The 23,637-nt window shown below is 37.1% G+C and overlaps 1 protein-coding gene across 1 annotated transcript; it reads right to left on the bottom strand.

Annotated features, from left to right (window-relative positions):
- Positions 1–1,918: 1,918 nt before the first annotated feature.
- Positions 1,919–3,442, bottom strand: LOC140176519 (uncharacterized). Its single transcript, XM_072208053.1, has 3 exons — positions 3,341–3,442; positions 2,823–3,224; positions 1,919–1,965 (listed from the first exon to the last, which is right to left on the bottom strand). Exons 1-3 carry the CDS (start codon positions 3,401–3,403, stop codon positions 1,951–1,953), a joined length of 480 nt encoding a protein of 159 aa, XP_072064154.1. The 5' UTR covers positions 3,404–3,442; the 3' UTR covers positions 1,919–1,950.
- Between the last annotated feature and the right edge of the window lie 20,195 nt (positions 3,443–23,637).

Genomic DNA, 23,637 nt, shown 5'->3' with positions numbered 1-23,637 from the left:
AAGAATAGTGGATATCTGAGCATAAATTTTTTACTTTATCTGATCAAATAACTCATTTATTAGTATAAATGACACTAGTATTATAGTTTTCTCTACACCAAAATATCTCTAAAATATTTTGGTGCAGTTTATTTGAATAAAGAATATTGATAATAACCTTTATTGGTTGAATTTTGGATCCGATAATTATATGATTAGAAAAATCTCATCTTTGATTTTTGAGATGCTTATTGACTACAATAATATTAAAATATTTTTATTATATTACTTTTTTTCTGTAGGTTTGGGTTTGGCCCGTTAATCTGAAGCGAGCTATGTCACGAGAATTTTGTGAATTTTAATTGTAGAAAGTCTGAAAAGTCATTTTACTGAAAAATTGAATTATTACAATAGGAACACCAAATTTTATCACACTAAAAAAACCATCAAAAGAGAAAAAATATCAGAAGAAAAATAGTCCTAAGATGATAAGATCTAATGAAAGATGGAGTGATGATAATGAAGAATTGAAAGGTATTGTTCTTATGAAGAAGATGTTCCAAATATGCTCGATGTCCATACTAATCTCAATTTTTGAGTCATCAAGATATTGAAAAATCCTTCTTTAATATTGGTTCTCTCAAACCAACTGGTGAGGGTGGATATCCAACATATTTTTTCAAAGAAAATTGGATGGTGGTAAAATTTTCTTTTTGCCCCTTCATAACCAAACTTTGGGATGACTCGAGTTCCATTAGAAAAATAAATAAGATCATTGTAACACTCATACCCAAAATTCAACAACTTGAATTCATAACTCAATTTAGGCCAATTGTCTTCTGCAATGTGATTTTCAAGTGCCTCACTAAAATTCTTGTTGCTAAAATTAAGTCCCTCCTAAAAAAATCATTTATTTCAAATTAATCTAATTTTAAATTAGGAATTAATGTGCAAGCACTACAAAAAAAAGGCATATGGTCACGGTAAAAAACCGTGACCATAGCTAGTAAAAAGGGTGACCATAGATCTATGGTCACGGTTTTAGACCTATGGTCACGGTTTTTTACCGTGGTCTATTCTCTCGTGGCCATAGGTCTATGGTCACGATTTTTTGATCTATGGTCACGGTTTCAATTTTCAAAATCTGACACTTTAGGCCACGTTTTTTTACCGTGACCATAGCCTCTATAGTCACCCTTCCTTAAAACCGTGACTATAGCCCAACCTATGGTCACGGTTTTCACCGTGGCCATAGACTCTATGGTTACCCCACCTAAAACCGTGACCATAGCCTTTCTATGGTCACGGTTTTTACCGTGGCCATAGCCTCTATGGTCACCCCACCTAAAACCGTGACCATAGCCCTATCTATGGTCACGGTTTTTCACCGCGGCCATAGTCTCTATGGTCACCCCCTCCTTAAAACCGTGACCATAGCCTATCTATGGTCACCGTTTTTTCACCGTGGCCATAGACTCTATGGTCACCCCCTCCTTAAAACCGTGACCATTATCCTATCTATGGTCACGGTTTTTCACCGTGGCCATAGACTCTATGGTCACCCTCCTTAAAAATGTGACCATAGACCATCTATGGTCACGGTTTTTCACCGTGGCCATAGCCTCTTTGTCCTATCTATGGTCACGGTTTTTTAAAACGATGACTATAGCCTGTTGTTGTTTATGAAATTCAATTTTTTTAAATTATAATCACATCCCAAAATGATAATAATCACAAAATAAATCTAAAAATAAGAAATTAAAGAAATCTAAATCATAAAAGTTTCATTATAAGATAGATATGTTTAATCTTTAGTCTAAACAACACAAATCCAAATAGAGCGAAATTTTTCCAATTACATGTACTACCTCAAAAAGTACATAACACATCAAAATATTACATTTACATAACTAATTAAGGTCATTGTAAGACCCATCCCATGTGATATATGTATGGAACATATTTTCTTCATCACATCATGTCTTCCTGCACGTAAAAGAAATAAACATGTTAAATATCTTGCAAAAATGGTTTTGATGATGCAATACATATTCAGCAAAAGAAGGGAAACATTCATCCACAGTAACACTCAAGAATTATTCACAACCATCATTCACTTCAAACAGAAACTATTGCAAGAATGCAGCAGTAGTGATAGCTTAGACTCAGAAATTCATCAAAGTTATCATTACTGCACAAATAACTCAGAATTTGTTCATTCCAGCAGCAGCCAACACAAGAATAAGGCAGCAATAATACTATGCAGCAGCATCATATAAACCAGTTTAGCACAAAAATAAAACAATGAAGTAGCAACATAGGATCAATAATAGTTTAAACCTAATCAACAACACCAAGCAAACTAATTTAGCACAGGACAGATCAATGAAACAGCAGCAGGAAATTAAATTAGAACAGGACAAGTCATTACCAGCACAGGAAAACCAATTTCAGATAGAATAAACATCAGAGTTCAAACCTAAATCCACTACAAAATCAATTGACTACCTAACCACCTAATTCAACTAAGCTAACCTAATCAAACAACAACCTAATCAAGTAACACTAACATGGAGTTTAATCAAAGGAAACTTTTAACAGAAGAAACTAATTCCACTCAACATTGTAAACTCAATCCCATTATTCTTGCAATTAGCTAGCACTACGACATTTAAGTTCTCAAAAAAAAATACCATGTGACAAGCAACATATATATAGCCAATATCCATGCATAATTATAAATGATTAACAATTCTAAAACCTTAACTTTAAGTCAAATTCATGATATATCATTTACCAAAAGCATACTATTAATTTAACTAGAAGTTTTGAACAGTACTTACTTCCATATCCTTTGATACATGGTTCGATCCAAGTGAAGGAGGAATGCTTCGCCGCGCATCATTTGGTGCACTACTCGCGTCAGGCGGAGATCGTTGGGCAGCTTCTATCATTACTTGCACTTGTTCTGCACTCATACCAGGATTGACTTGTTGCAACAACGTTTTAATCAAGTTTGTTAAACCATCCAACTTGGAAGTTAAGTTATTTTGATTTTTCTCCATAGTTGAAACCACTTCATTATGTTGTTGCTGCATTTGTCGGATTTCCTTCTCCTTTTTAAGAGAGGATTTTGTGACTGATCGACCATAGAAACGAACTCTTCCATGTCTCTCCTTTCCGAAAACTGTTTGAACTGCGTCATCATCATTGTATCCTGCTTCTTTCAAATTTTGAAGATGTTCCTATTACACACAAATAGGATCAAAATAAATGCATGCACCCAACAGCTTTAGAATAAATAAAAATAGCTAACACATTTCTTGTTTGGTGTACTTTTCTAAGAGACCAGAAAACTAACAATTGTCTCTTGTGTTCCCGAATCAGTCTCTCCTTTTTTGTTCGTACGAGTTACAACAAACATCTCAGATTATGATGGATCTTCATTGTCCTCGTTCTTTGCACGCTACAAAGAAACCACCAACATGTGACTAAGTAAACACACATAGCTATAAAAGATGCAAAAATACTTGAAATAAAAAGCACAAAAAATACCAATTCAGCGCGTACTAATTCAAAACTAACTGGACCCATTCGATGATTCCATTTTTGTTTGGATCTGTTTTCACGATTTTTGTCAGAAATAACCTACATTTGTGGCAATATAAAATTAGATAGAGTTAGTTAAATACACGATACCATCATTAAAGCCAAGAGAGTTGTGAAAATAACTTATTTTGATAATATCAAGCCTCCAAAATTGAACTAATTTTTGAAAATGTAGTTCAGGTACAGTCATTAGACGATTTTTCATCATCTCTCTAAATGAGTTGTAGGGTGTATAGTGATATTTCTTTATGCATTTCTTAAATTGCTTCCATGCCTCTCCAATGGTATCTATCACCCAAGGCTCAGCATCACTAGGAATGTTATATTTAGACTACAAATAAACAACGAATAATGTTATTTTACCATACATGCTAAGCCTATTTGTAAACAATTTAAAAAGGAGAATGATCGACTCATCTTTGCATAATCCAATATCGAAGTTTTAGTCTCAATGGACACAGCTTGCCAATTAGTATATAACAATGTGACCAAATTAGAGTTTCTTGCAAGTGTTCCCAAAAACCGACTAAACAATTGAACCTGTGTCTTTGTTGGGCCTATGGGTTTGCCATTGTACCATGTTAACTCTATTTGTGTCTCCAAAGCATGAATATACTTGAGTTGGATGGGACCACGAACTTTTTTCTTTTTGGTACCTATTTCCAATGTCGTTACTAGAAATTATTAACAAGAATACTAAGCTAATGAATAAAAGAGTAATCTACTAAATACAAGAGTCAGGTTGGTGCCTTTCACTATTTGCTATTGAAGAAAGGGATAAAGGCATTACCGAGTTGACTGTCACAACTATCACCAATGGTTGGATTGAGCTCATCATAATCATATTCATATTCTTCATCATTTTCATCTAATGATATCCCATATTTTTCAAAAAATTCGTCTAAAGTCATAGCAGGGATAAGAGACTCAATCTTATGTTCTTCTTCGTTGGCATTTTCTTGATTCGATTCCTTCATCGGCATCTTAATGGTCGGCTTCTTGCTTTGACCCTCAGCATCATTGGTATTTATCTTGACTTTATCACCCTCCACCTTTGATTTCTTCATTGGCACCTTCTTCCTAGACGGCTTCTTCCCACCTTCTTCCTAGACGGCTTCTTCATTCGCACCATTAAGACAACTGGCCATGTGTTATGTGACACGTTCATAGTTCGAAAAGGATTAAAACCGTCACTTGCCAAACCAAGCCTCAAGTTGCGCAGTTCTTTTGAAAAGTTCGGGTATCGACTGTCCAAGTTCTTCCATGCTTGGCCATCAGTAGGGTGCCTTATGCAACCATCTTTCAAACGCTGCTCATCATGCCACCTCAACGCCTCTGCTGTGTTTGGGCACATAAAAAGCCTTTTAAGCCTTGGTATTAAAGGAAAGTATCTTAAGGTTTTCGCAGCAACCTTATAAACTTTATTCGGAAGCGCAAAGTCCTCTTCGTTGCCATCCGTAGTAGGAGTCTGATTATATCGAGACTCTCCACAGATACGACAAACTGAGTCATTTATGTACTCATTCCGATACAGCATGCAATCATTAGGACATGCATCAATCTTTTCATAGTCAAGACCCAACTCTTTAACCATATTCTTAGCTTTATTAAAAGAAGTGGGAATGTTCAAATCAGGTATAGCTTCTTTCAATAACTCCAAGAGAGAGGTAAAAGATGTGTTATTCCACCCATGTAGACACTTCAAGTGGTAAAGACGAATGATGAACGATAATCTCAAAAATCCAGTTGTACAATTCGGATACAATTCCAGACCTGCTTCATCTACTAGCTTATAAAATCTCTTCATATCTTCATTCAACCCACTGTTCCCCTCCTCAAGATTTGCCATATTTCCGAATGCGTCACGCAGCAACCCGACGATGAAGAGGACGATGAAAGAAAGAGATTAATCATAGTGAAATTTTGATTTGGGCTTTGAATCTTCTTGAATCAAAAGTGGAAATTGATATATCCATGGAAGTTATCTCTTTTTCTCTCTCTTTCTTATGATGATGAAAACGATTTTAGAGAGAGAGAAAGGATGTGCACAAAATAAAAGAGAGAAAAGGATAAAATTTAGCTCAAAATATCTTATAAGAGATAATTATCAAGAATAGTGGGTATCTGAGCATAAATTTTTTACTTTATCTGATCAAATAACTCATTTATTAGTATAAATGACACTAGTATTATAGTTTTCTCTACACCAAAATATCTCTAAAATATTTTGGTGCAGTTTATTTGAATAAAGAATATTGATAATAACCTTTATTGGTTGAATTTTGGATCCGATAATTATATGATTAGAAAAATCTCATCTTTGATTTTTGAGATGCTTATTGACTATAATAATATTAAAATATTTTTACTATATTACTTTTTTTGTGTAGGTTTGGGTTTGGCCCTTTAATCTGAAGCGAGCTATGTCACAAGAATTTTGTGAATTTTAATTATAGAAAGTCTGAAAAGTCATTTTACTAAAAAATTGAATTATTACAATAGGAACACCAAATTTTATCACACTAAAAAAACCATCAAAAGAGAAAAAATATCAGAAGAAAAATAGTCCTAAGATGACAAGATCTAATGAAAGATGGAGTGATGATAATGAAGAATTGAAAGGTATTGTTCTTATGAAGAAAATGTTCCAAATATGCTCGATGTCCATTCTAATCTCAATTTTTGAGTCATCAAGATATTGAAAAATCCTTCTTTAATATTGGTTCTCTCAAACCAACTGGTGAGGGTGGATATCCAACATATTTTTTCAAAGAAAATTGGATGGTGGTAAAATTTTCTTTTTGCCCCTTCATAACCAAACTTTAGGATGACTCGAGTTCCATTAGAAAAATAAATAAGATCATTGTAACACTCATACCCAAAATTCAACAACTTGAATTCATAACTCAATTTAGGCCAATTGTCTTCTGCAATGTGATTTTCAAGTGCCTCACTAAAATTCTTGTTGCTAAAATTAAGTCCCTCCTAAAAAAATTATTTATTTCAAATTAATCTAATTTTAAATTAGGAATTAATGTGCAAGCCTATGAAAGATTTTAAATTAATCTAGTTTCAAGTTAGGAATTATTGTGCAAGCCTATGAAAGATGGAAGGCTGGGGTTTAAGATCCTGGAAATTATGAATATTAGGTATTTTTAATGAAAATATAAGCGCACCTATCCTTGTCTTGAATAGACTATATGATGAGAACTCTATATATATATATATATATATATATATATATATATATTATTTAGATGTTCGTAATATGAGTAGTGTAAATATTATTTAGTAGTTATTATTTTATAATTTTAAGTATTAGAATATTCAATTTAATTTATGTATTTTGATTTTATATATTTAGTTAGAAAATTGGGTTTTATGTTATTGGGTTTAGAATTTTTGTTATTTTTAATCTAATATAAGGTGTATAAATACCTCTTAACTTATTGTAGCCATGTGATAGAGATGTTATTAGAGGCATGAAAATCTATTTTTTAGTTTCGTGATTAAATTATGGTGTAGACAAGTGAGGTTAAGTGAGTCTCTCTTATTGTATCAAGAACTTGAATATAAGGTAGAATAATTTTCTTTGATTAAGTTTCAATTTATCAAAAACTATAGTGTGAACAAGTGAGGTAGAGTAAGTCTCTTTCTTATTATATCAAGAAATTGTATAGAAAATAAAGAGATTTTCTTCCATTTCAATTTCAATTTATCTTTTTCATTTGATTGTTTATCCTTGTCTTCTTATTTATCTTTTTAATTTGGGCACATGAAGAATAAATATGAAATCACTCTACCTTCAATGCAATTTTTCGATGCAATATGAGAAGGACTCACTCAACCTCTCTTTTTCACTATGATTTTATCACGAAACCAAAAAGTAATTTTTCATGCCTCTTCTTTTTTTCTCACAACTATAATAATTTTAGAGGTATTGATACACCTCATATTAGGTTAAAGATAAAAATGTAAACTCACTAATATAAAAGATTTTTTAAATAAATAAAATAAATATTTTATTTACAGATATAGATAATTTGGAGTGTTTTTACCGATTTGCATTGCATTACTTATCTTGTTTACAGCGTAACTGAAATAAGTGTGTATATATCTCGTTTACAGTGTAAACGAGAGAAGACACGTTGTCGTTGCATGTATCACGTTTGCACACGTGATACATGGAAGAGAATGATCAACATGTATCTCATTTATACTATAAATGAGATATACACACACTTATTTTGTTTACACTGTAAATGAGATAAACGAAAAGTTATGACGTTTGCACTGTAAAGGAGAAAAACTATGACAAATTTCGATCAACTATAAAAGGATCTGCAACTATTTGTATTCTCCGTAAATATTTTTCTTCTTTTTCTCCTCCATTTTTCTTCCAAAAATTAAGCAAAAATGTCTAGTGGTAGTGGATATGTGGTTGTAAGTGTGTATTTCAATTGTCATATGAGAAATAGTGACACTATGGTGATATTTAAGTGTGATAATCCTATTCTATTGCGCACTCAGAGAGTAAATTCTTTGTCTGAGAAAAAGAGTCTAATATTGAGGAACATCCGTGCTAGTGGGACAAAAGAGGTTGGAAGAGTTGGGTATAGGTTGCTAGCACCAATGACAAATAGAGTTTTCAGGTTCATCTGTTTTAGCTCCATGGCGATGAGCATGTGCGCCTCATGTTTGACTTCCACGGGAGAATCATGGCGGAACAAGTGATGGAGCTTTCTGCAGAGGATCGTGATGTTGGTGGTGGTGGATCTGGCCACTCAAATTTTGTCCAAAATGAACCAACTCTTGCACCACTACCACTGCACTATGCTAGTCCAACGATAGACATGGACATGGATGGTGAGGATCCCAATGAGGACTATATTGTCGATAGCAACAATAGTGGTTCTTTTGAGGATGATGATAAGGAGGAGTTTGTACAAGAAATTTTGGTCAACGCATTAGTTCGGTATGTTTTGCCAGCCCCACAATCAATTCTGGCTTTATCAGCTGTCAGTCACTATCATACATTGGATCTGGACACAATGCATGAGAAAATACCATTTTCCAATATGGGTAGAAAAGATTACAACATAGACGGTGGTATGGAGTTTAGGGTTGGTAACAGATTCAAAAGCAGAGAGGCAATAATGCAAGGTGTGAAGAATTACAACATTTGTAGAAGTGGTGAGTACCGAATCATGGAGTCGGATCGATTAAAGTACCATGTGCATTGCAGGTAATTTGCGGCAGGATGTCCTTTGTAACACTCTAACAATCAAAGCTCACGCTTCCGGCTACGCGACTCTGATAGCTCGGACATTACGACGACTCTTATACTATTTAATACTAAAATATGAGCCTATTTAAAACTTTAAACCGCAATACCGCTCCAAAATACTTTTGTTATATAACGTACATCCATGCATACAATACAACTTACAAAAACTCACAAGTTGTACATACATACATATATATATATATATATATATATATATATATATATATATATATATATATGTTACAAGCATTAACCAATACAATTCCTATCCCTCTTACAGAATGTATAAAGATAAAGGCGAGGGAACAATAAATAATAACTAAAGCAATACAGAGCATCTCAACAACAACTAAATAAACTCTTCGTGACTTCTGTGTCCATATCCTAAAAAGGGAAATTTGTAGGGGGGTGAGAACATCATCCTCGAAAGGGTTCTCAGTAGAGGGTTTTTGAGGATTACTATAATAGGATACGCGGGATAAAATCATTTCTCTGATTAATAACCGCCTTATGCATCTTTTCAAAAGCAAAAGGTTTACTATCAAGACAAATCTGAAATCTTTTCTGAAAGAGGAAACTGTTCATGTAACATAAAATTTAAAAACCTTTCAAAAGGTTTATCTATCCTGAACCAAATTAGCCTTTCATACTTTTCTAAACCAAAGATATCAACCAGACACGGCCTTCGGCCCACCTCATAATCAACCACGGCTCTAGGCCCAAACAACCAAACTAACAACCAATTACCACAGTCCAACAGAGTATCAATCGCAAACACAATTAGGAAAGTTCAAGCACAAACAAACAGTTACTGTAAGTAGAACAATTAGCAGTTAATCACAAGTAATCACAAAGGCAAACCAAGTACTATATGCACACCTAAACAATGTCACATAGATGCATATGATACATGCCTATCCTAGTGGCTGATGATATCATCTGTCGGTTATAAAGCCAGCGCGACAAGTCCTGGTAGCTAACCATTGGACTGTCCCTCTGTCGTGCATCCCCAACTCGAGTTATACTTAACATAAATCATAATCTCATATATATCTAACACCCTCACTGGTGTATATTTACGGGGGCGAGCTCATCCGGAACTTTCACAGTGCCCGGCCATACTTACGATATAGGGTCAGCAGAGTATCGAGTCTCCACCTGGAGCACGTGGTGGCAAGCCACTGCTTTCACCCAGGAAAACTCGTATCTCAAATAGGTGGAAGTGCAAAATCACAATATCAATATCTCAGCATATATGCATTTATTCTCAGCCATAAATCAACATTCATTTCAACCTTCCGGCTTAAATTCATGACTCATAGTCAGCCATCCGGCTCATAACATATTCCGCAATCAGCCAAAATTCATTATCATACACAGCCATTCCGGCTCATAACAAAGTAGCACTTCCACCATCCAACATCATCAAATTCATAAAATAAACATTCAAGCCATAAATCACTTTTTCTCAATTCACTTCACTTTGAAATCAAATTTCAACTCTTTTCAGCCTTAGCTTTAAAGTTCTCATTCCTCAAATTGTTTCAGGCTCATAAGCCCCTTTTACTCAAAGTAAGTTCCCCTTTAAAAAAACAAAGCCACTCTCGGCATCCTCTTTCCAAAACTTCTAAAACCATGGCAAATTAAAGATCTCTTTTGAAATATTCAAAATCGTCCATCCAACAACGGGATTTTATAACAAAAGTTCCTCGGTAGAGTCTCAAGTCTTTAGGGGAGAATAACATAACTCATCTCCTCAAATTCACTTAAAATCATTAAAACATTGGCTTCCTGATTTGAGTAATAAAATAGGATTTAAGTCAAACCGAGTCATGTAATCAATTACTCCTTTCAAAGCCGTTTCCTTCACTTAAACAAAACCAGCTTTAACCCCATGATAAATTCTAAAGCGTTTCAAACTACTTAAAAATTGTTTTAGTTTTACAAAAATTCAGAATTTAAAGAGTACTTAACACTTTTCCCAAAACATTTTAGAATGAAACTTGTCAATAGACGTTCAGGTTCTTTAAAAGTCACTGAAACTCCTCTAATTGAAACCCTCAAGTCAGATTCAAAGACATAAACCCTTTTCACATTTAAAACAGCCTTAAAGCATAAGTTTCATCTAAATAACTTGTTCACAAGGGAGATATAATACTTTTCTTAAGAAACAAGACTAAGTCACAATTTCCTTTTTAATAATTCAATTCAAAAGCATAAGTCATCCCCTTCTTAATAATTTAAATAAAATAGTAGAAGTGTTTAACTCATAATCTTCCAAATAGCATTTCAATAAAATCCCGAAATCTATCGAAATTTCGGCAGCACCTCCCCTAAAACTTGGACATTGCCACCCGGTTTGGGTACCAACTAAACCGTTCCACAATCCTTTTCAATGGTCCAAATCCAAAATCAGTTCAAGAGCGAGCTAAATCTAACAGTCACCTCATTTTTATATCTCAAGGAAACTGTTTCAAAAATCAAATCATTATCAAACGATTAAACTCATTTCCAAAACTTTAAAGAAACAGTTCAGCAACAATTCATTTATCAAAACCAAATCAATTAAAGCAAGCCAGGCAGAATCCAAAAGTGTGTTCTATTCTTCACATTATCAAGAAAACCAACGCAACTCAAATCAATTTCCAACGGATTAAACTCGATCCCAAATCTTTAAAAGAATCAGCTTCAAAAACATTCCGTTTCACAAAGCCGCACAACAATCTAGTCAAACAAACTTTCATAATCATTCAAGACAACCAAACCATACATAAGACTGATACAATCACCAAATATACATTGTCTCACATCAGTATCCATATGTAATAATTTCAATATATAAAACATAGTTTTTGGAAAAAGCCCCTACCTCAATACGCAAAACCATAACCCAAACGCGTCACAAGAACCTTCTCTCTCAACCCGAAATCACCAACATCCGCAACCTTAGCTCCAAGCCACTTTTGCAGTAATCACAGCAACTCTAATCACGATATACAACAACCGAAACTCAATTGTATAGTAATTAACGCCACAAAACTTAGCGTGAGGTAACAAAATAGCAACTAAAGGGCTTTCAAATTGAAGACGCTTACCGAAACAAAGAGAGAACGGCTGAACCGAAACAGCGGTGATCTCCGAGCCAGTTCGGCGGTAGCCTAGCAGCCACCTCAAGCGGCAGCGGCGACGAATTCCGATCACGACAACTGAAACCAACATGCAGTGACTATAGTATTCTCGGAATTCAAAAGGACAGAGGCTAATAACAAGACCCTTACCGCGACTAGGAAGAAGTGACTGAGCCAATTAGCGGCATCCCCGGTGGTGGTTCCGATGGCCACAGGACTACCCCTGGCGACCAGAAGAGCCGCAAGGCTTCCTCCTCCTTCGGCAGCAACAGTAGCGGTGTCTTCCGGCAACCACAGATCTCCGGCAACAGTGCAGAAGCTTCAGCTAAGCACTGTAGAGCAGCAGATCGACAGACATGGCTCCACCGACCGCAACAGGAAGCATGATGCTGACAGCGGCGATGGTGACGGGCTTCACAGCGAAAGCGACGGCGCGAGGCAGCGGCATGATGCATGAGCATCTTTCCTATCTTTTCCTAGTGAATTTGCATCTAATTTGTTGAGTTTAATAAAGAATTAATTATCTTTTAGCCAATATGGATGCTACTTTGAGTCTATTGCAATTTTGTTTATTTCAGGTAGCATTCGGATGGATTTGATGGAGTTTCTGCAGCACAAGAATCAAAGGAGATGGCAGCGAGGAGCGACGCGTATGCGTGACTGAAGCGTACGCGTGATTTAGAGCTTTCCATGGCGACGCGTATGCGTGATTTGAAGATTTGCTCAGCGACGCGTACGCGTGACTGACGCGTGCGCATGACACGCAAAGAAGACAACATTATTCCATCCAATTTACAATCCTTATTATTCTCTGAACCATGATCAACTAAACCTCCATTGTTAAGGTTAGGAGCTCTGTCTATTTGTATGGATTGATTTTATTACTTTTTCTATTTTAATTCATGTATGGATTTATAATTTAAGAATTGTTTTCGCTCTTTATCTTATGAATTTGGGTGGAACGGAAGTATGACCCTCTTTCTATTTGAGTTCTTGTATAACTTGGAAAAACTCTTTACTTGAACAACAGCTTGAAAACATATTCTCCTAAATTTTAATTATCTGGATTTAACGGGATACGTGACATATAATCCTTTTATTTTTGGGTAATTAGAGTTTTTGTGGCATATAAACTGGAATTTGATCATCACCCTCTAATTGGAATTAATTGACCAAGGAATTGACTGTTGATGAATTTTAGAGGAGACTAGAAAGGTCTAAGGAATTAGGGTCTAGTCACATATAGTTTGCCATAAATTAAATCCTACATGATTAAAATAGTTAGTATGAAAAGTTAATCTGAAAAATTAGATAACTCTGAAACCTTAACTGTTTTCTCCATAGTTTATTCCCAATTTACTTACTTGCCTTTCTTCAATATTCTTTATATTGTTTAATGGCTTTTGAATTCCCAAACATTACTTTCTGTTTTCCTGACTAAGTCTATCACTCAATTATTGTTGCTTGATCCATCAATCCTCGTGGGATCGACCCTCACTCACCTGAGGTATTACTTGGTACGACCCGGTGCACTGGCCGATTAGTTTGTGGGTTATAAATTACCGCACCAAGTTTTTGCCGCCGTTGCCGGGGATTGATAGTGATTAACAACTATCAGTTGTTTGATTGCTTAGATTAGGTGTTTTAATTTTAATTTTATTTAAATTTTGTTTTATTATTTTCGAAAAAAAATATTTTAAATAAAAAAATAGCACTAATATTTTTCTTAATTTCTGAAATTAAGTTTGGTGTTTCCTAGTTAGTTTTATTTTAATTCTTCTTATTTTAATTTTTAGAATTCTGTTCATTCTTCTTTGCTTTCCTGTTTACCACATGGTGCGTTTAATCATTTTTGGTGTTTTGTGCTAAGGAAAAATAATGGAGAGGGATCACATGGGTTACTACTCACACCCAGGGAGTGATTCTTATTATTGTGGATGGAGGAACTACCCAAATTTTGGTTGGCAAAGTTAAAACCAAAGAAACTTCAGTGCTCCATGTTCCAACTATCAAGAACCACCATCTCCATATTCATACCTATAATTACCACCTCTTTATCCATATCAAGAACCATCATCTTTTTACCCATATGAAGAGCCACCATCTACCTATTCATACCAAGAACCATCCTCTTTTTACACTTATCAAGAACCATCATCTCCTTCTTATTCATATCAAGAGCCACCATCTCCTTATTCATTTCAAATACCATCAGATCTTGAGCTTCTCATGAAAGAATGCATACATGATATAAAGATAAGTGTCAAAAATGTAGAGAAACATGTGCAGTCCATTATCAAGTCACAGGAAGAGGAGCAAGAAAATTCCTTCCCAAGAGATATAATGCAAGATCCTATGGAAGAAAGTGCGAAAATCAATCAAAGGAGTTTATACTCCAGTGAATTAGAGAACTTTCCACCCTCACATATGGAAGAAGAGGAAGATGCAAAAACAAAGGAGATTGATGCACCAACAAAGAAGCAAGATGCACAAACAAAGGAGGTTGCAAGGGATGAAGACAATTATGGGAATCTACACTCCAATGAAGCAGAGAGTGGCATGGAGGGTGAGTTTATTGAACCACCAATTCAAGAAGTTCTTGATGAAGGGTACACTCTAACCATCACACAACACCCACATGTTGAAATCAAAGAAGTGAAGATAACCAAGGAAAGCACTGAAAAGTGGATTGTGACCAAGAAACAGAAGAAAATATCCATGAAGAAGAAAAGGTCAGAAAAAAACAATCCAACCTCTACACCAACAAGCAAGGTGAATCAAGCTAATCACAATAAAAGAAAGCTTGTTAGAAGGAACTTATATCAGGGGGCACAAATTTTTACCTCTCCCCTCTTGGAGACATTTCTTTTAACCAACTGGAAGAAGAGAAAGAAACTTCAATAATCAGGTGTCAAGCTAGTGACATTAAAGAAGCGCTTGTCGGGAAGCAACTTGATAATTTCGTATCCTTAGTTATTTTTTGTAGTAGTAGTTTTCTTACTTATTTGAGTTTTATTGAATTTTTACTGTTTTTCTGATCATGCAGCTATTTTATCACAGGAACCGGAAAAAAAAAACACACACACACACGACGCGCAAGCATCGCTGACGCGTACGCGTTAGATGGGTGTGTGTGAAAAATAAAAATGAACAGAGAGTTGCGCGAAAGTGGCGCAGGAATGGTGCCTTATGCACAAACATCCTCACGCGTACGCGTACGCGTCCATGACGTGTGCGCGTCATTGGTGATTTTGGCACTCTACGCGTGCGCGTCAGTGACGCGTACGCGTGACCTTGAAAATTGGCGTAAATAAGTGTTTGGTAGAGAGTTGTGCTGCCTTAGGGCTAAAAGTGTGCTAGAAGCACAAAACTTGTTCACGCGTACGCATTCGTGACGCGTCCGCGTCATCTGCACAAATGGCTATCCACGCGTGTGCGTAAATGACGTACACGCGTCGCATGAAATTATTGGTTCCCAAGCCACGCGAACAGAGAGTTGTGCGTGCGCGCAGCTGGCTTCGCGCGAATCGCACAAATCATGGGCACGCGGACGCGTACCTGACGCTCACGCGTACCTGACTGATGCGTACGCGTGACTGACGCGTGCGCGTGACACGCAAAGAAGACAACATTATTCCATTCCAATTTACAATCCTTATTATTCTCTGAGCCATGAGAAACTAAACCTCCATTGTTAAGGTTAGGAGCTCTGTCTATTTGTATGGATTGATTTTATTACTTTTTCTATTTTAATTCATGTATGGATTTATAATTTAAGAATTTTTTTCGCTCTTTATCTTATGAATTTGGGTGGAACAGAAGTATGACCCTCTTTCTATTTGAGTTCTTGTATAACTTGGAAAAGCTCTTTACTTGAACAATAGCTTGAAAACATATTCTCCTAAATTTTAATTATCTGGATTTAACTGGATATGTGACATATAATCCTTTTATTTTTGGGTAATTAGAGTTTTTGTGGCATATAAACTAGAATTTGATCATCACCCTCTAATTGAAATTAATTGACTAAGGAATTGGTTGTTGATTAATTTTAGAGGAGACTAGAAAGGTCTAAGGAATTAGGGTCTAGTCACATATAGTTTTCCATAAATTAAATCCTACATGATTAAAAAAGTTAGTAAGAAAAGTTAATCCGGAAAATTAGATAACTTTGAAACCTTAACTGTTTTCTCCATAGTTTATTCCCAATTTACTTACTTGCCTTTCTTCAATATTCTTTATATTGTTTAATGTCTTTTGAATTTCCAAACATTACTTTCTGTTTGCCTGACTAAGACTATCACTCAATTATTGTTGCTTGATCCATCAATCCTCGTGGGATTGACCCTCACTCATCTGAGGTATTACTTGGTACGACCCGGTGCACTTGCCAGTTAGTTTGTAGGTTATAAATTACCACACCACGGCGGCTCCAAGATCGTGACCACCCCCACTCGTGTGCCCACACTATTCCCGGTTCTGCTCTCGATAGCGACGGCGCGACGGCACGGTGGTGGCGAACTTGACCCGGTGACTGCACGGTCAGCGGCAACGGCGCGAACCCTCCTTCCTCTTCGCATCTCGCGCGACTGTTTCTTCTACCCTGAACGGTGCCGATGGCGTCCTTTCTCGGTGACAAGGACGACGGCTACAATCCCGCGGCCCTCTTAGTCGCAAGCCATCCCTCTTCTTCAGTGCTGGTGGTAGCAGCGGGATGGACGGCAGGGCGCGGCGGCGAGGTGTGGTGGCAATGCCCTTCCTCCTTCCAGATCTCCCTTCCCTGCTTCCCCCTACTCCCTCCATCCCTTTCTTTCTTCGTTCTTTCGCAGTGAAGGAAACTGTGTGTGTGGGCTGTTTGGTGAGGGTGGTGCGGCGCTGAGGGGAGTGGGGAAGGCTAGGGTTTAGGTAAATTAGGTTTAGGGTTAATTTCATAATTTCAAATAAAAATAGGGATACTCTAGTAATTAGAAATAAATTTTAATCCAATAGTAATAATGTGTAAAAATACTATTTGCTCATCAATTTTTCAAATTATTTTCAATAAAATGTTCAAATCCAAGAATTAGAGATAATATAATTCATTTCTCTATTTTTCAAAATAGCAGTATTAATATTTTAGAATATTAATTATTTAATCCAAATCATATAAAATTCTTATTATTTCATAACTATCAACTTTATAATTTAAATATAGAAAATAATCCAATAATTGTAAAATTGGATAATAATTATAACTTATTTCACATTCAATTAATCAAAACTTGCTTTAATCATCTTTAATAAAATAACTTCTGAAATTAAGACTATAAACAACTATATGATTTGAGACTTGATCATAATAAGACTTTTTAAAAGTTCTGGGTTTTACATTCTACCCACCTTATAAAATTTTCGTCCTCAAAAATTGATACAAAACGAAAGAAATATCATAACAGTTCACTCTTCAACATATTTAAGGAAGAAGCAAAAATATCTCAACATATAAACATATATACGGTTTTCAAATACTTGAATTGTCGTATGAATAAATATGCAAAGGTAAGAGAATGATTGTAAAGCAAATGTTACAAGATAGGCTCCATGCAAAAGATGACATGGTTCAAACATGTGATAGTAAAGCAAGGCATACTTTTTCAAACCAAAGATATCAACCAGACATGGCCTTCGGCGCACCTCATGATCAACCACGGCTCTAGGCCCAAACAACCCAACCAACAACCAATCACCATAGTCCAACAAAGTCTCAATCGCAAACACAATTAGAAAGTTCAAGCACAAACAAATAGTTACTGCAAGTAGAACAATTAGCAGCTAATCACAACTAATCACAAAGGCAAACTGTTCCGAGGGTTACCTAAAACTGAAGGTCGATCTCGGATGAGATCTGCTGTGGTGGCCGGAGCTGGTGTGTCTGACTTGTTAGACTTGGTGGTGTTGCTGATCCGTCGTCACCGGAGGGTGGTGGTACCTGCTAGAGACTCCGATGTTTAAGTTAGCATGGGCTTTAAGCAGGTATTTTATGTAGAATTAGAGTATGAGTTATGCTTGGGTGCTCCAGTGTATTTATAGTAGTGTAGGCTGACCTTTCTAGATAAGATAAGTTAGTTATCATATCTTTATCTTTAAGTGAAGTCATCTTATCTTCTAGGGAACCGCTCTTATCTTTCTAGGCTTTAACTGCCTTTAGTTTGGGTTGTATCCCTTCATTTGGGCATGTTTGGGCCCCTCATGTCGATTTGGTCGAACTCTTTTAAAGAAGAGGTCGGGGTCCTAACCTGAAGAGGTCAGTTGCTTTGTCTTCAATCTCCCTAGGTCGGATAGCTCGACCCAGGGTATGAATAGTGCCCCTGCTTGAGCTTGATCTTTACTTTTTTAGGGTCATGTCTTCAGATTTTGACCCCTTTTTTTGGAGAAAGTCGAGCTCGAGCATTATATAACTTCTGCTAGGTGCTCTTGAATGCGAACCATTTTCCTCCTCTTTTTTAATTGTAGCGCGCGTTGCGCTTTTCTTAGGAACGTGCGAGGATAAAATGCTTATTGACTCCTTTTGCCGTTTCCCTCTTTTCAATTCATTTTGAATTTTTAAGCCCCTTTTCAGTTTCTCTTTCCTTTCTTTTCGCTCTTCCTCTTACTCGTGACATTTTCACTCCCTTTGTTTCCTTCTATTTCACATCTCTCTTCAGAGAAGTTCGTTTGGAGTGAGCTTGTTCGTCGTCTCTTTTTGATCTTCTTCGACAGTCTTTAAAACGTTTATTGCTTTCTTCTTCTTCCTCAGGTTGGTATCTTCTTTCCTTTTGATGACTCGTTCTGGTATTTTATGTCTGCGAAGAATCTGTTTTGAAAGGCTGGATCCTTTTTGCTAAAGGTTGCTTTTTTTTAATCAGTGTTGTGCTTTCCTTGACTTGCCCCTAATCTCTTTTCCTTACTGTTGTGCTTCGACTTCATATTTTCGCGTTTTCAGGCCTTCCAACTTTCCCTGCCTTTGGAGTGACTGTTTGGTGTGGATTTTACGCTGTTCTTTGTTACTACTTTCTTCCTTGCAGGTTAGCATTTTCTATCTTTTTCTCTTTTTTGCTTTCGACAACTATGCATGCTTTGATGTAGGGCTTTGACTTTTGTATCTTGCTTTTACTCTTTGAAAAACTTTGATTCTTCTGTGAAAAGATTGTCTCTTTTTGTGTCTTGATCACGACTTGTGTTTTTTCTTTGTTGCTTGCTTTTTTTGCGAAGAATGTGCGTCTTCCGGTGATCTTGTTCAGGGACTTCGTTGCTATTCTTGTATCATTATTTTTTACTTTTTTGCTTCTAGCTTAACACTCTTTTGATGATGAACTATCAGTAGGAGAATTTGTGACTTTTGATGCTTTTTGCTGGTGGTGATGATTTCTACTTCGAGATGTTTAGGGCATAGGTTGTCAATTTCTTTTTTCCTGGTTCTTACCTTGTTATTGCCTCCAAAGGGTGCCCCTAGGCTTTTGGTGTGAGTCTTGGGGCTTTCCTTTTACTGACTTCTTGATTTTCATATGTTATTGTCCGAGTTTTTTTCCTATTTGTCTGATTTGTCTGGTAGTAACCCATTTTATTTTTTCTTAATGTAGGAATAGTTGACCCATGTCACATCGCAAAAACATTGTTGCAATGTCTTCTATGATCCCGGATGGCATGTCAGATTGGCTGGATTCTATCGCTCTGATGTGTGTTACAGTTGTTGACTCTGAATATCGCGTGCGGCTTAAGAGACACCATAGGATTTGTAGTGATAGGGATCAAGAGAAGAACTATGAGTTAGTGTCGCCTGATCCTGAAGAGAGAGTCAGTTTTCCCTCTTCGGTTCAAGGGGAACGTCCCTTCTTCTATGCTTATGACTATTTCTTTAGTCAGTTGAATATTACCATTCTTTTCACTCCTTTTGAGACCGAGTTGATGTGGTCTTGCAATGTAGCTCCTTCACAGCTCCACCCTAACTCTTGGGGATTCATTAAAATCTTCCAGTTGTTATGTCAGGAGTTAGATATCCGTCCCACTCAAACTCTGTTGTAGGAGCTCGGCCCTTCTTTTTGGATGAGAATGACGAACCCACCTTCCTTTTGTGTTGGCAAAAGAACGTGGTAGTATCTAGGTATTCCTGGAAAAGTCTAGATGAGGTTGAGCAGGCTTTTGTAAATGCGTTGAATGAAAACTGGGGGGAGCCCCCACATCTTAATACAAAGAAGTTTCTAGGGGATCCCTCCCTTCTTCAAGCTGAACTGGGTAGTGGTCGATTTCTTTTCCCTAGTTGTGATTTGTGATTTGAATGTTTATCTTTATCTGTTTGTAACTTGTTTTCTTGGTTTCCTTTTTTGTAGAGATGGTTAAGTCTACGGATTCCATGAGACATTTTCGCAGGGCCAAGAAGGCAACAGTTGCTCAGAACATTTTGGCCCAGACTTCTGGAAAGGGATCGACTCAGGCTTCTCTGAAGAAGCCAACCTCGGACACTGCAGAGTTGCAGAAAGTCATCCCGACTCCCCAGGTTCGCTTGGGTCCTTCTGATCCTCCCCCTTTGGCTTCTGGTGCTGCTTCTGGTCCTGCTCCCAAAAAATAGAAAACTATGGACAAACAAAAAACTGTGGATCTTTTTGACCTCGATGCTCCTGATTTTGATGTCGTGGGATTTGTTGATAACCAAATTGCCTATTATGGTCGACTTCCTATGGACAACGTGTCCATTCTTCATCACTTGAGTTTTATTACCAATAACAGCATCCAGATGGTTCATATGGGTGCGCCTTTGTTTCAAACTGTCCAAGGTTCCCCTGTTCATGCTACTAAGGAATTCTTGGAGGATGCAAAGTCGGAATTTGATAGAATCAAAGGATTGAAGGATGAGCTTGACGCCATGGTGATTAAGTTGGAGTTGGACTTGGAGAAGGAGAAGTCGCGGGCTCTCAGGGCTGAGGCAGCTGCAAATTTAGTGGAGGAGATGGCAAAAAATTACAAGGAAAGTTATACCCGCACTTATGCCGAGGTGTTAGAGCTGAGGGGGAGGCTTGAGACTGCCCACGTGGACTATGCCGACCTCCAGGGACATCTGGTGGACACTGTTACAAGCACTTATGAAAACTTGAAGGCGCAGGTCCGAGTTATTACTCCTGAACTCGACCTGACACTTTTTAGCTTAGACAATGTGGTGGAGGATGGAAAAATAGTGCCTGCCCCAGATGATGAAGATGATGGGCCTCCTCCTGCACCCCCTGTCAAAGCCTCTGCAGCCGCGACTTCTTCAAATCCTTCTGCCGAGGTCGACCGTTCCCAACCCGATCCGGATTGTGAGATACTCAATAGTGAGGATCGGACCCTGGACGTTGTCCCTGTGAATATCATTCCTCTTCCTTCTGCCACTGACGCTACTACTGGGGAAACTTTGCACCCCTTATAATTTATGTGTTTTTATCTCCACAGCTCGACTTGTGGGCTTTTAAACTCTATTTCTGTAATTTTGGTTATAACTTGGTTCCTTTGACTGTTAGTTGCTTCTATGCAACTTAGTAGATAAACAAAGTACTTTTGAACTCTTAAGGTCCTCTTCCAGGTTGCCTTCTGAGTCTTTTTAATGATTGTTGTGTTTCTTTTGATATGCTGATTGTTCTTTTGCAACCTCTACAAATTTTGTAGATCTTTATAGAGTGTTGGTACTCTGCTTGTCCGACCTCTTTTTGATTAGATCTTTTATCTATCTTCTGGTTGGACAAGGTAACCCTTAGGACTAACTTGTTTGACAACTTTTTAGTGTTCAGGCATAACCTTTTTAGTTAGTCTTTTGAACAATTTTGATAGCCTTGTCGTGGTGTCGTGGTTTTTGGGCAGAACTGTGTTTCTTTTAGCGCTTGCTTTGGATGGTCGACTTTGTTAGTTTGAAAGACCGTTTTCATTGGTCGACTTTTCTTTATCGATCCTTCTTGAGTTATTTTTAGTAATCCATTTTTACTCAAACCTCGCCAGGCCTCTTTCTATGGATTTACTTTTTATAACTTTTTTTGTAGATGGGTTGGGTCTGACTTCTTCTTGTCGAAACCCCTTAAGTTATTTTTAGTAGTCCATTTTTACTCAAACCACGCCAGGTCTCTTTCTAGGGATTACTTTTTATAACTTTTGTCGCTTTGTTTGGTCCGACTTCTCCTTTGTCGGTCCTTCTTAAGTTATTTTTAGTAATCTATTTTTAGTAAAACCTCGTCAGACCACTTTTTATGGATTGCTTTTTATAACTTTTGTTGATTAGATTGATCTGACTTCTTCTTGTCAAATCCTCTTAAGTTATTTTTAGTAATCCATTTTTAGTAAGACCTCGTCAGGTCACTTTTTATGGATTACTTTTTATAACTTCCTGCATTAATCTGTTTTTGTTGCTTTCACCTTGCCGACTTCCTTGTAATCGGGCGATGAGTTTGGTTCTCATCTTGCCGACTTTGTCATATTTGGGTGACGAATTATTGCACTCAGATTAATACGTCTTGGTAGATAACTTTTTTGTGTAATTCTGAAAAAACTTTATTCAAGTAGGAAATATGAAATAGACAAGAGTATATAAATATAACTGCTTACCCTTCTAGATCGAGCAATTTTGTAGATCTTGGCTTGGTGTCTCATTAAAAAGCCTTTTTAGGAAAAAGAGTGCACCTTTGCCTAAGATAATTATTACTTTCTAACTATAGTACCTCCTTAGGTTACAGGCATGCCATGGCCTTGGTAGCTCTCGCCCTTCTAGGTCATATACCTTGTAGTAGTCTTTTCCCAGTACTTCTATAACTCAGTAAGGTCGTTTCCAGTTAGTTGCTAGCTTTCCCTCTCTTGACCGACCTGCTTCGATGTCATTTCGGATTAAAACGAGGTCATTGTTGGTGAAGCTTCGCTGGACTACTCTCCAGTTATACCTTAAAGCCATTCGATGCTTTAGCGCTTCCTCTCTAATCCGAACTCTTTTTCGGACTTCTGGAAGTAGGTCGAGGTCTTCCCTTTGAGTTTGGGAGTTGGTATCCTCACTAAAGAGGATTATTCTGGGGGATCCTTCCTCTATCTCTACTGGAATCATTGCCTCCATCCCGTACGCAAGTCGGAAGGGTGATTCTCCTGTGGTGGAGTGTGGAGTTGTCCGATATGCCCATAGAACTTGTGGGAGTTCCTCGACCCAAGCTCCCTTTGCACCTTGTAGTCTTCATTTTAACCCGGCTAGTATGACTTTGTTTGCAGCTTCTGCCTGTCCATTAGCTTGTGAATGTTCTACGGATGTGAATTGGTGCTTTATTTTTAAGTCGGCTACTAGGTTTTTGAAACCGGTATCAATAAATTAAGTGCCATTATCTGTGGTAATGGAATAAGGGACTCCAAACCTTGTAATAATATTTTTGTACAGAATTTTCTGACTTCTTTGAGTAGTGGCATTGGCCAGGGGCTCTGCCTCAATCCATTTTGTGAAGTAGTCCACCCCTATAATGAGGAATTTGACTTGTCCTGATCCTTGGGGAAAGGGTCTGAGGAGGTCTAGTCCCTATTTTGCGAACGGCCAGGGTGATGTTACACTTATGAGCTCTTTTGGTGGGGCGATATGGAAGTTAGCATGCTTTTGACATGGTGAACATGTCTTGACAAAATCTGTTG

Source organism: Arachis hypogaea, chromosome 11, assembly GCF_003086295.3.
Source record: "Arachis hypogaea cultivar Tifrunner chromosome 11, arahy.Tifrunner.gnm2.J5K5, whole genome shotgun sequence".
Taxonomy (NCBI): Eukaryota; Viridiplantae; Streptophyta; class Magnoliopsida; order Fabales; family Fabaceae; genus Arachis; species Arachis hypogaea.
This window is presented reverse-complemented; position numbering and strand designations above follow the sequence as displayed.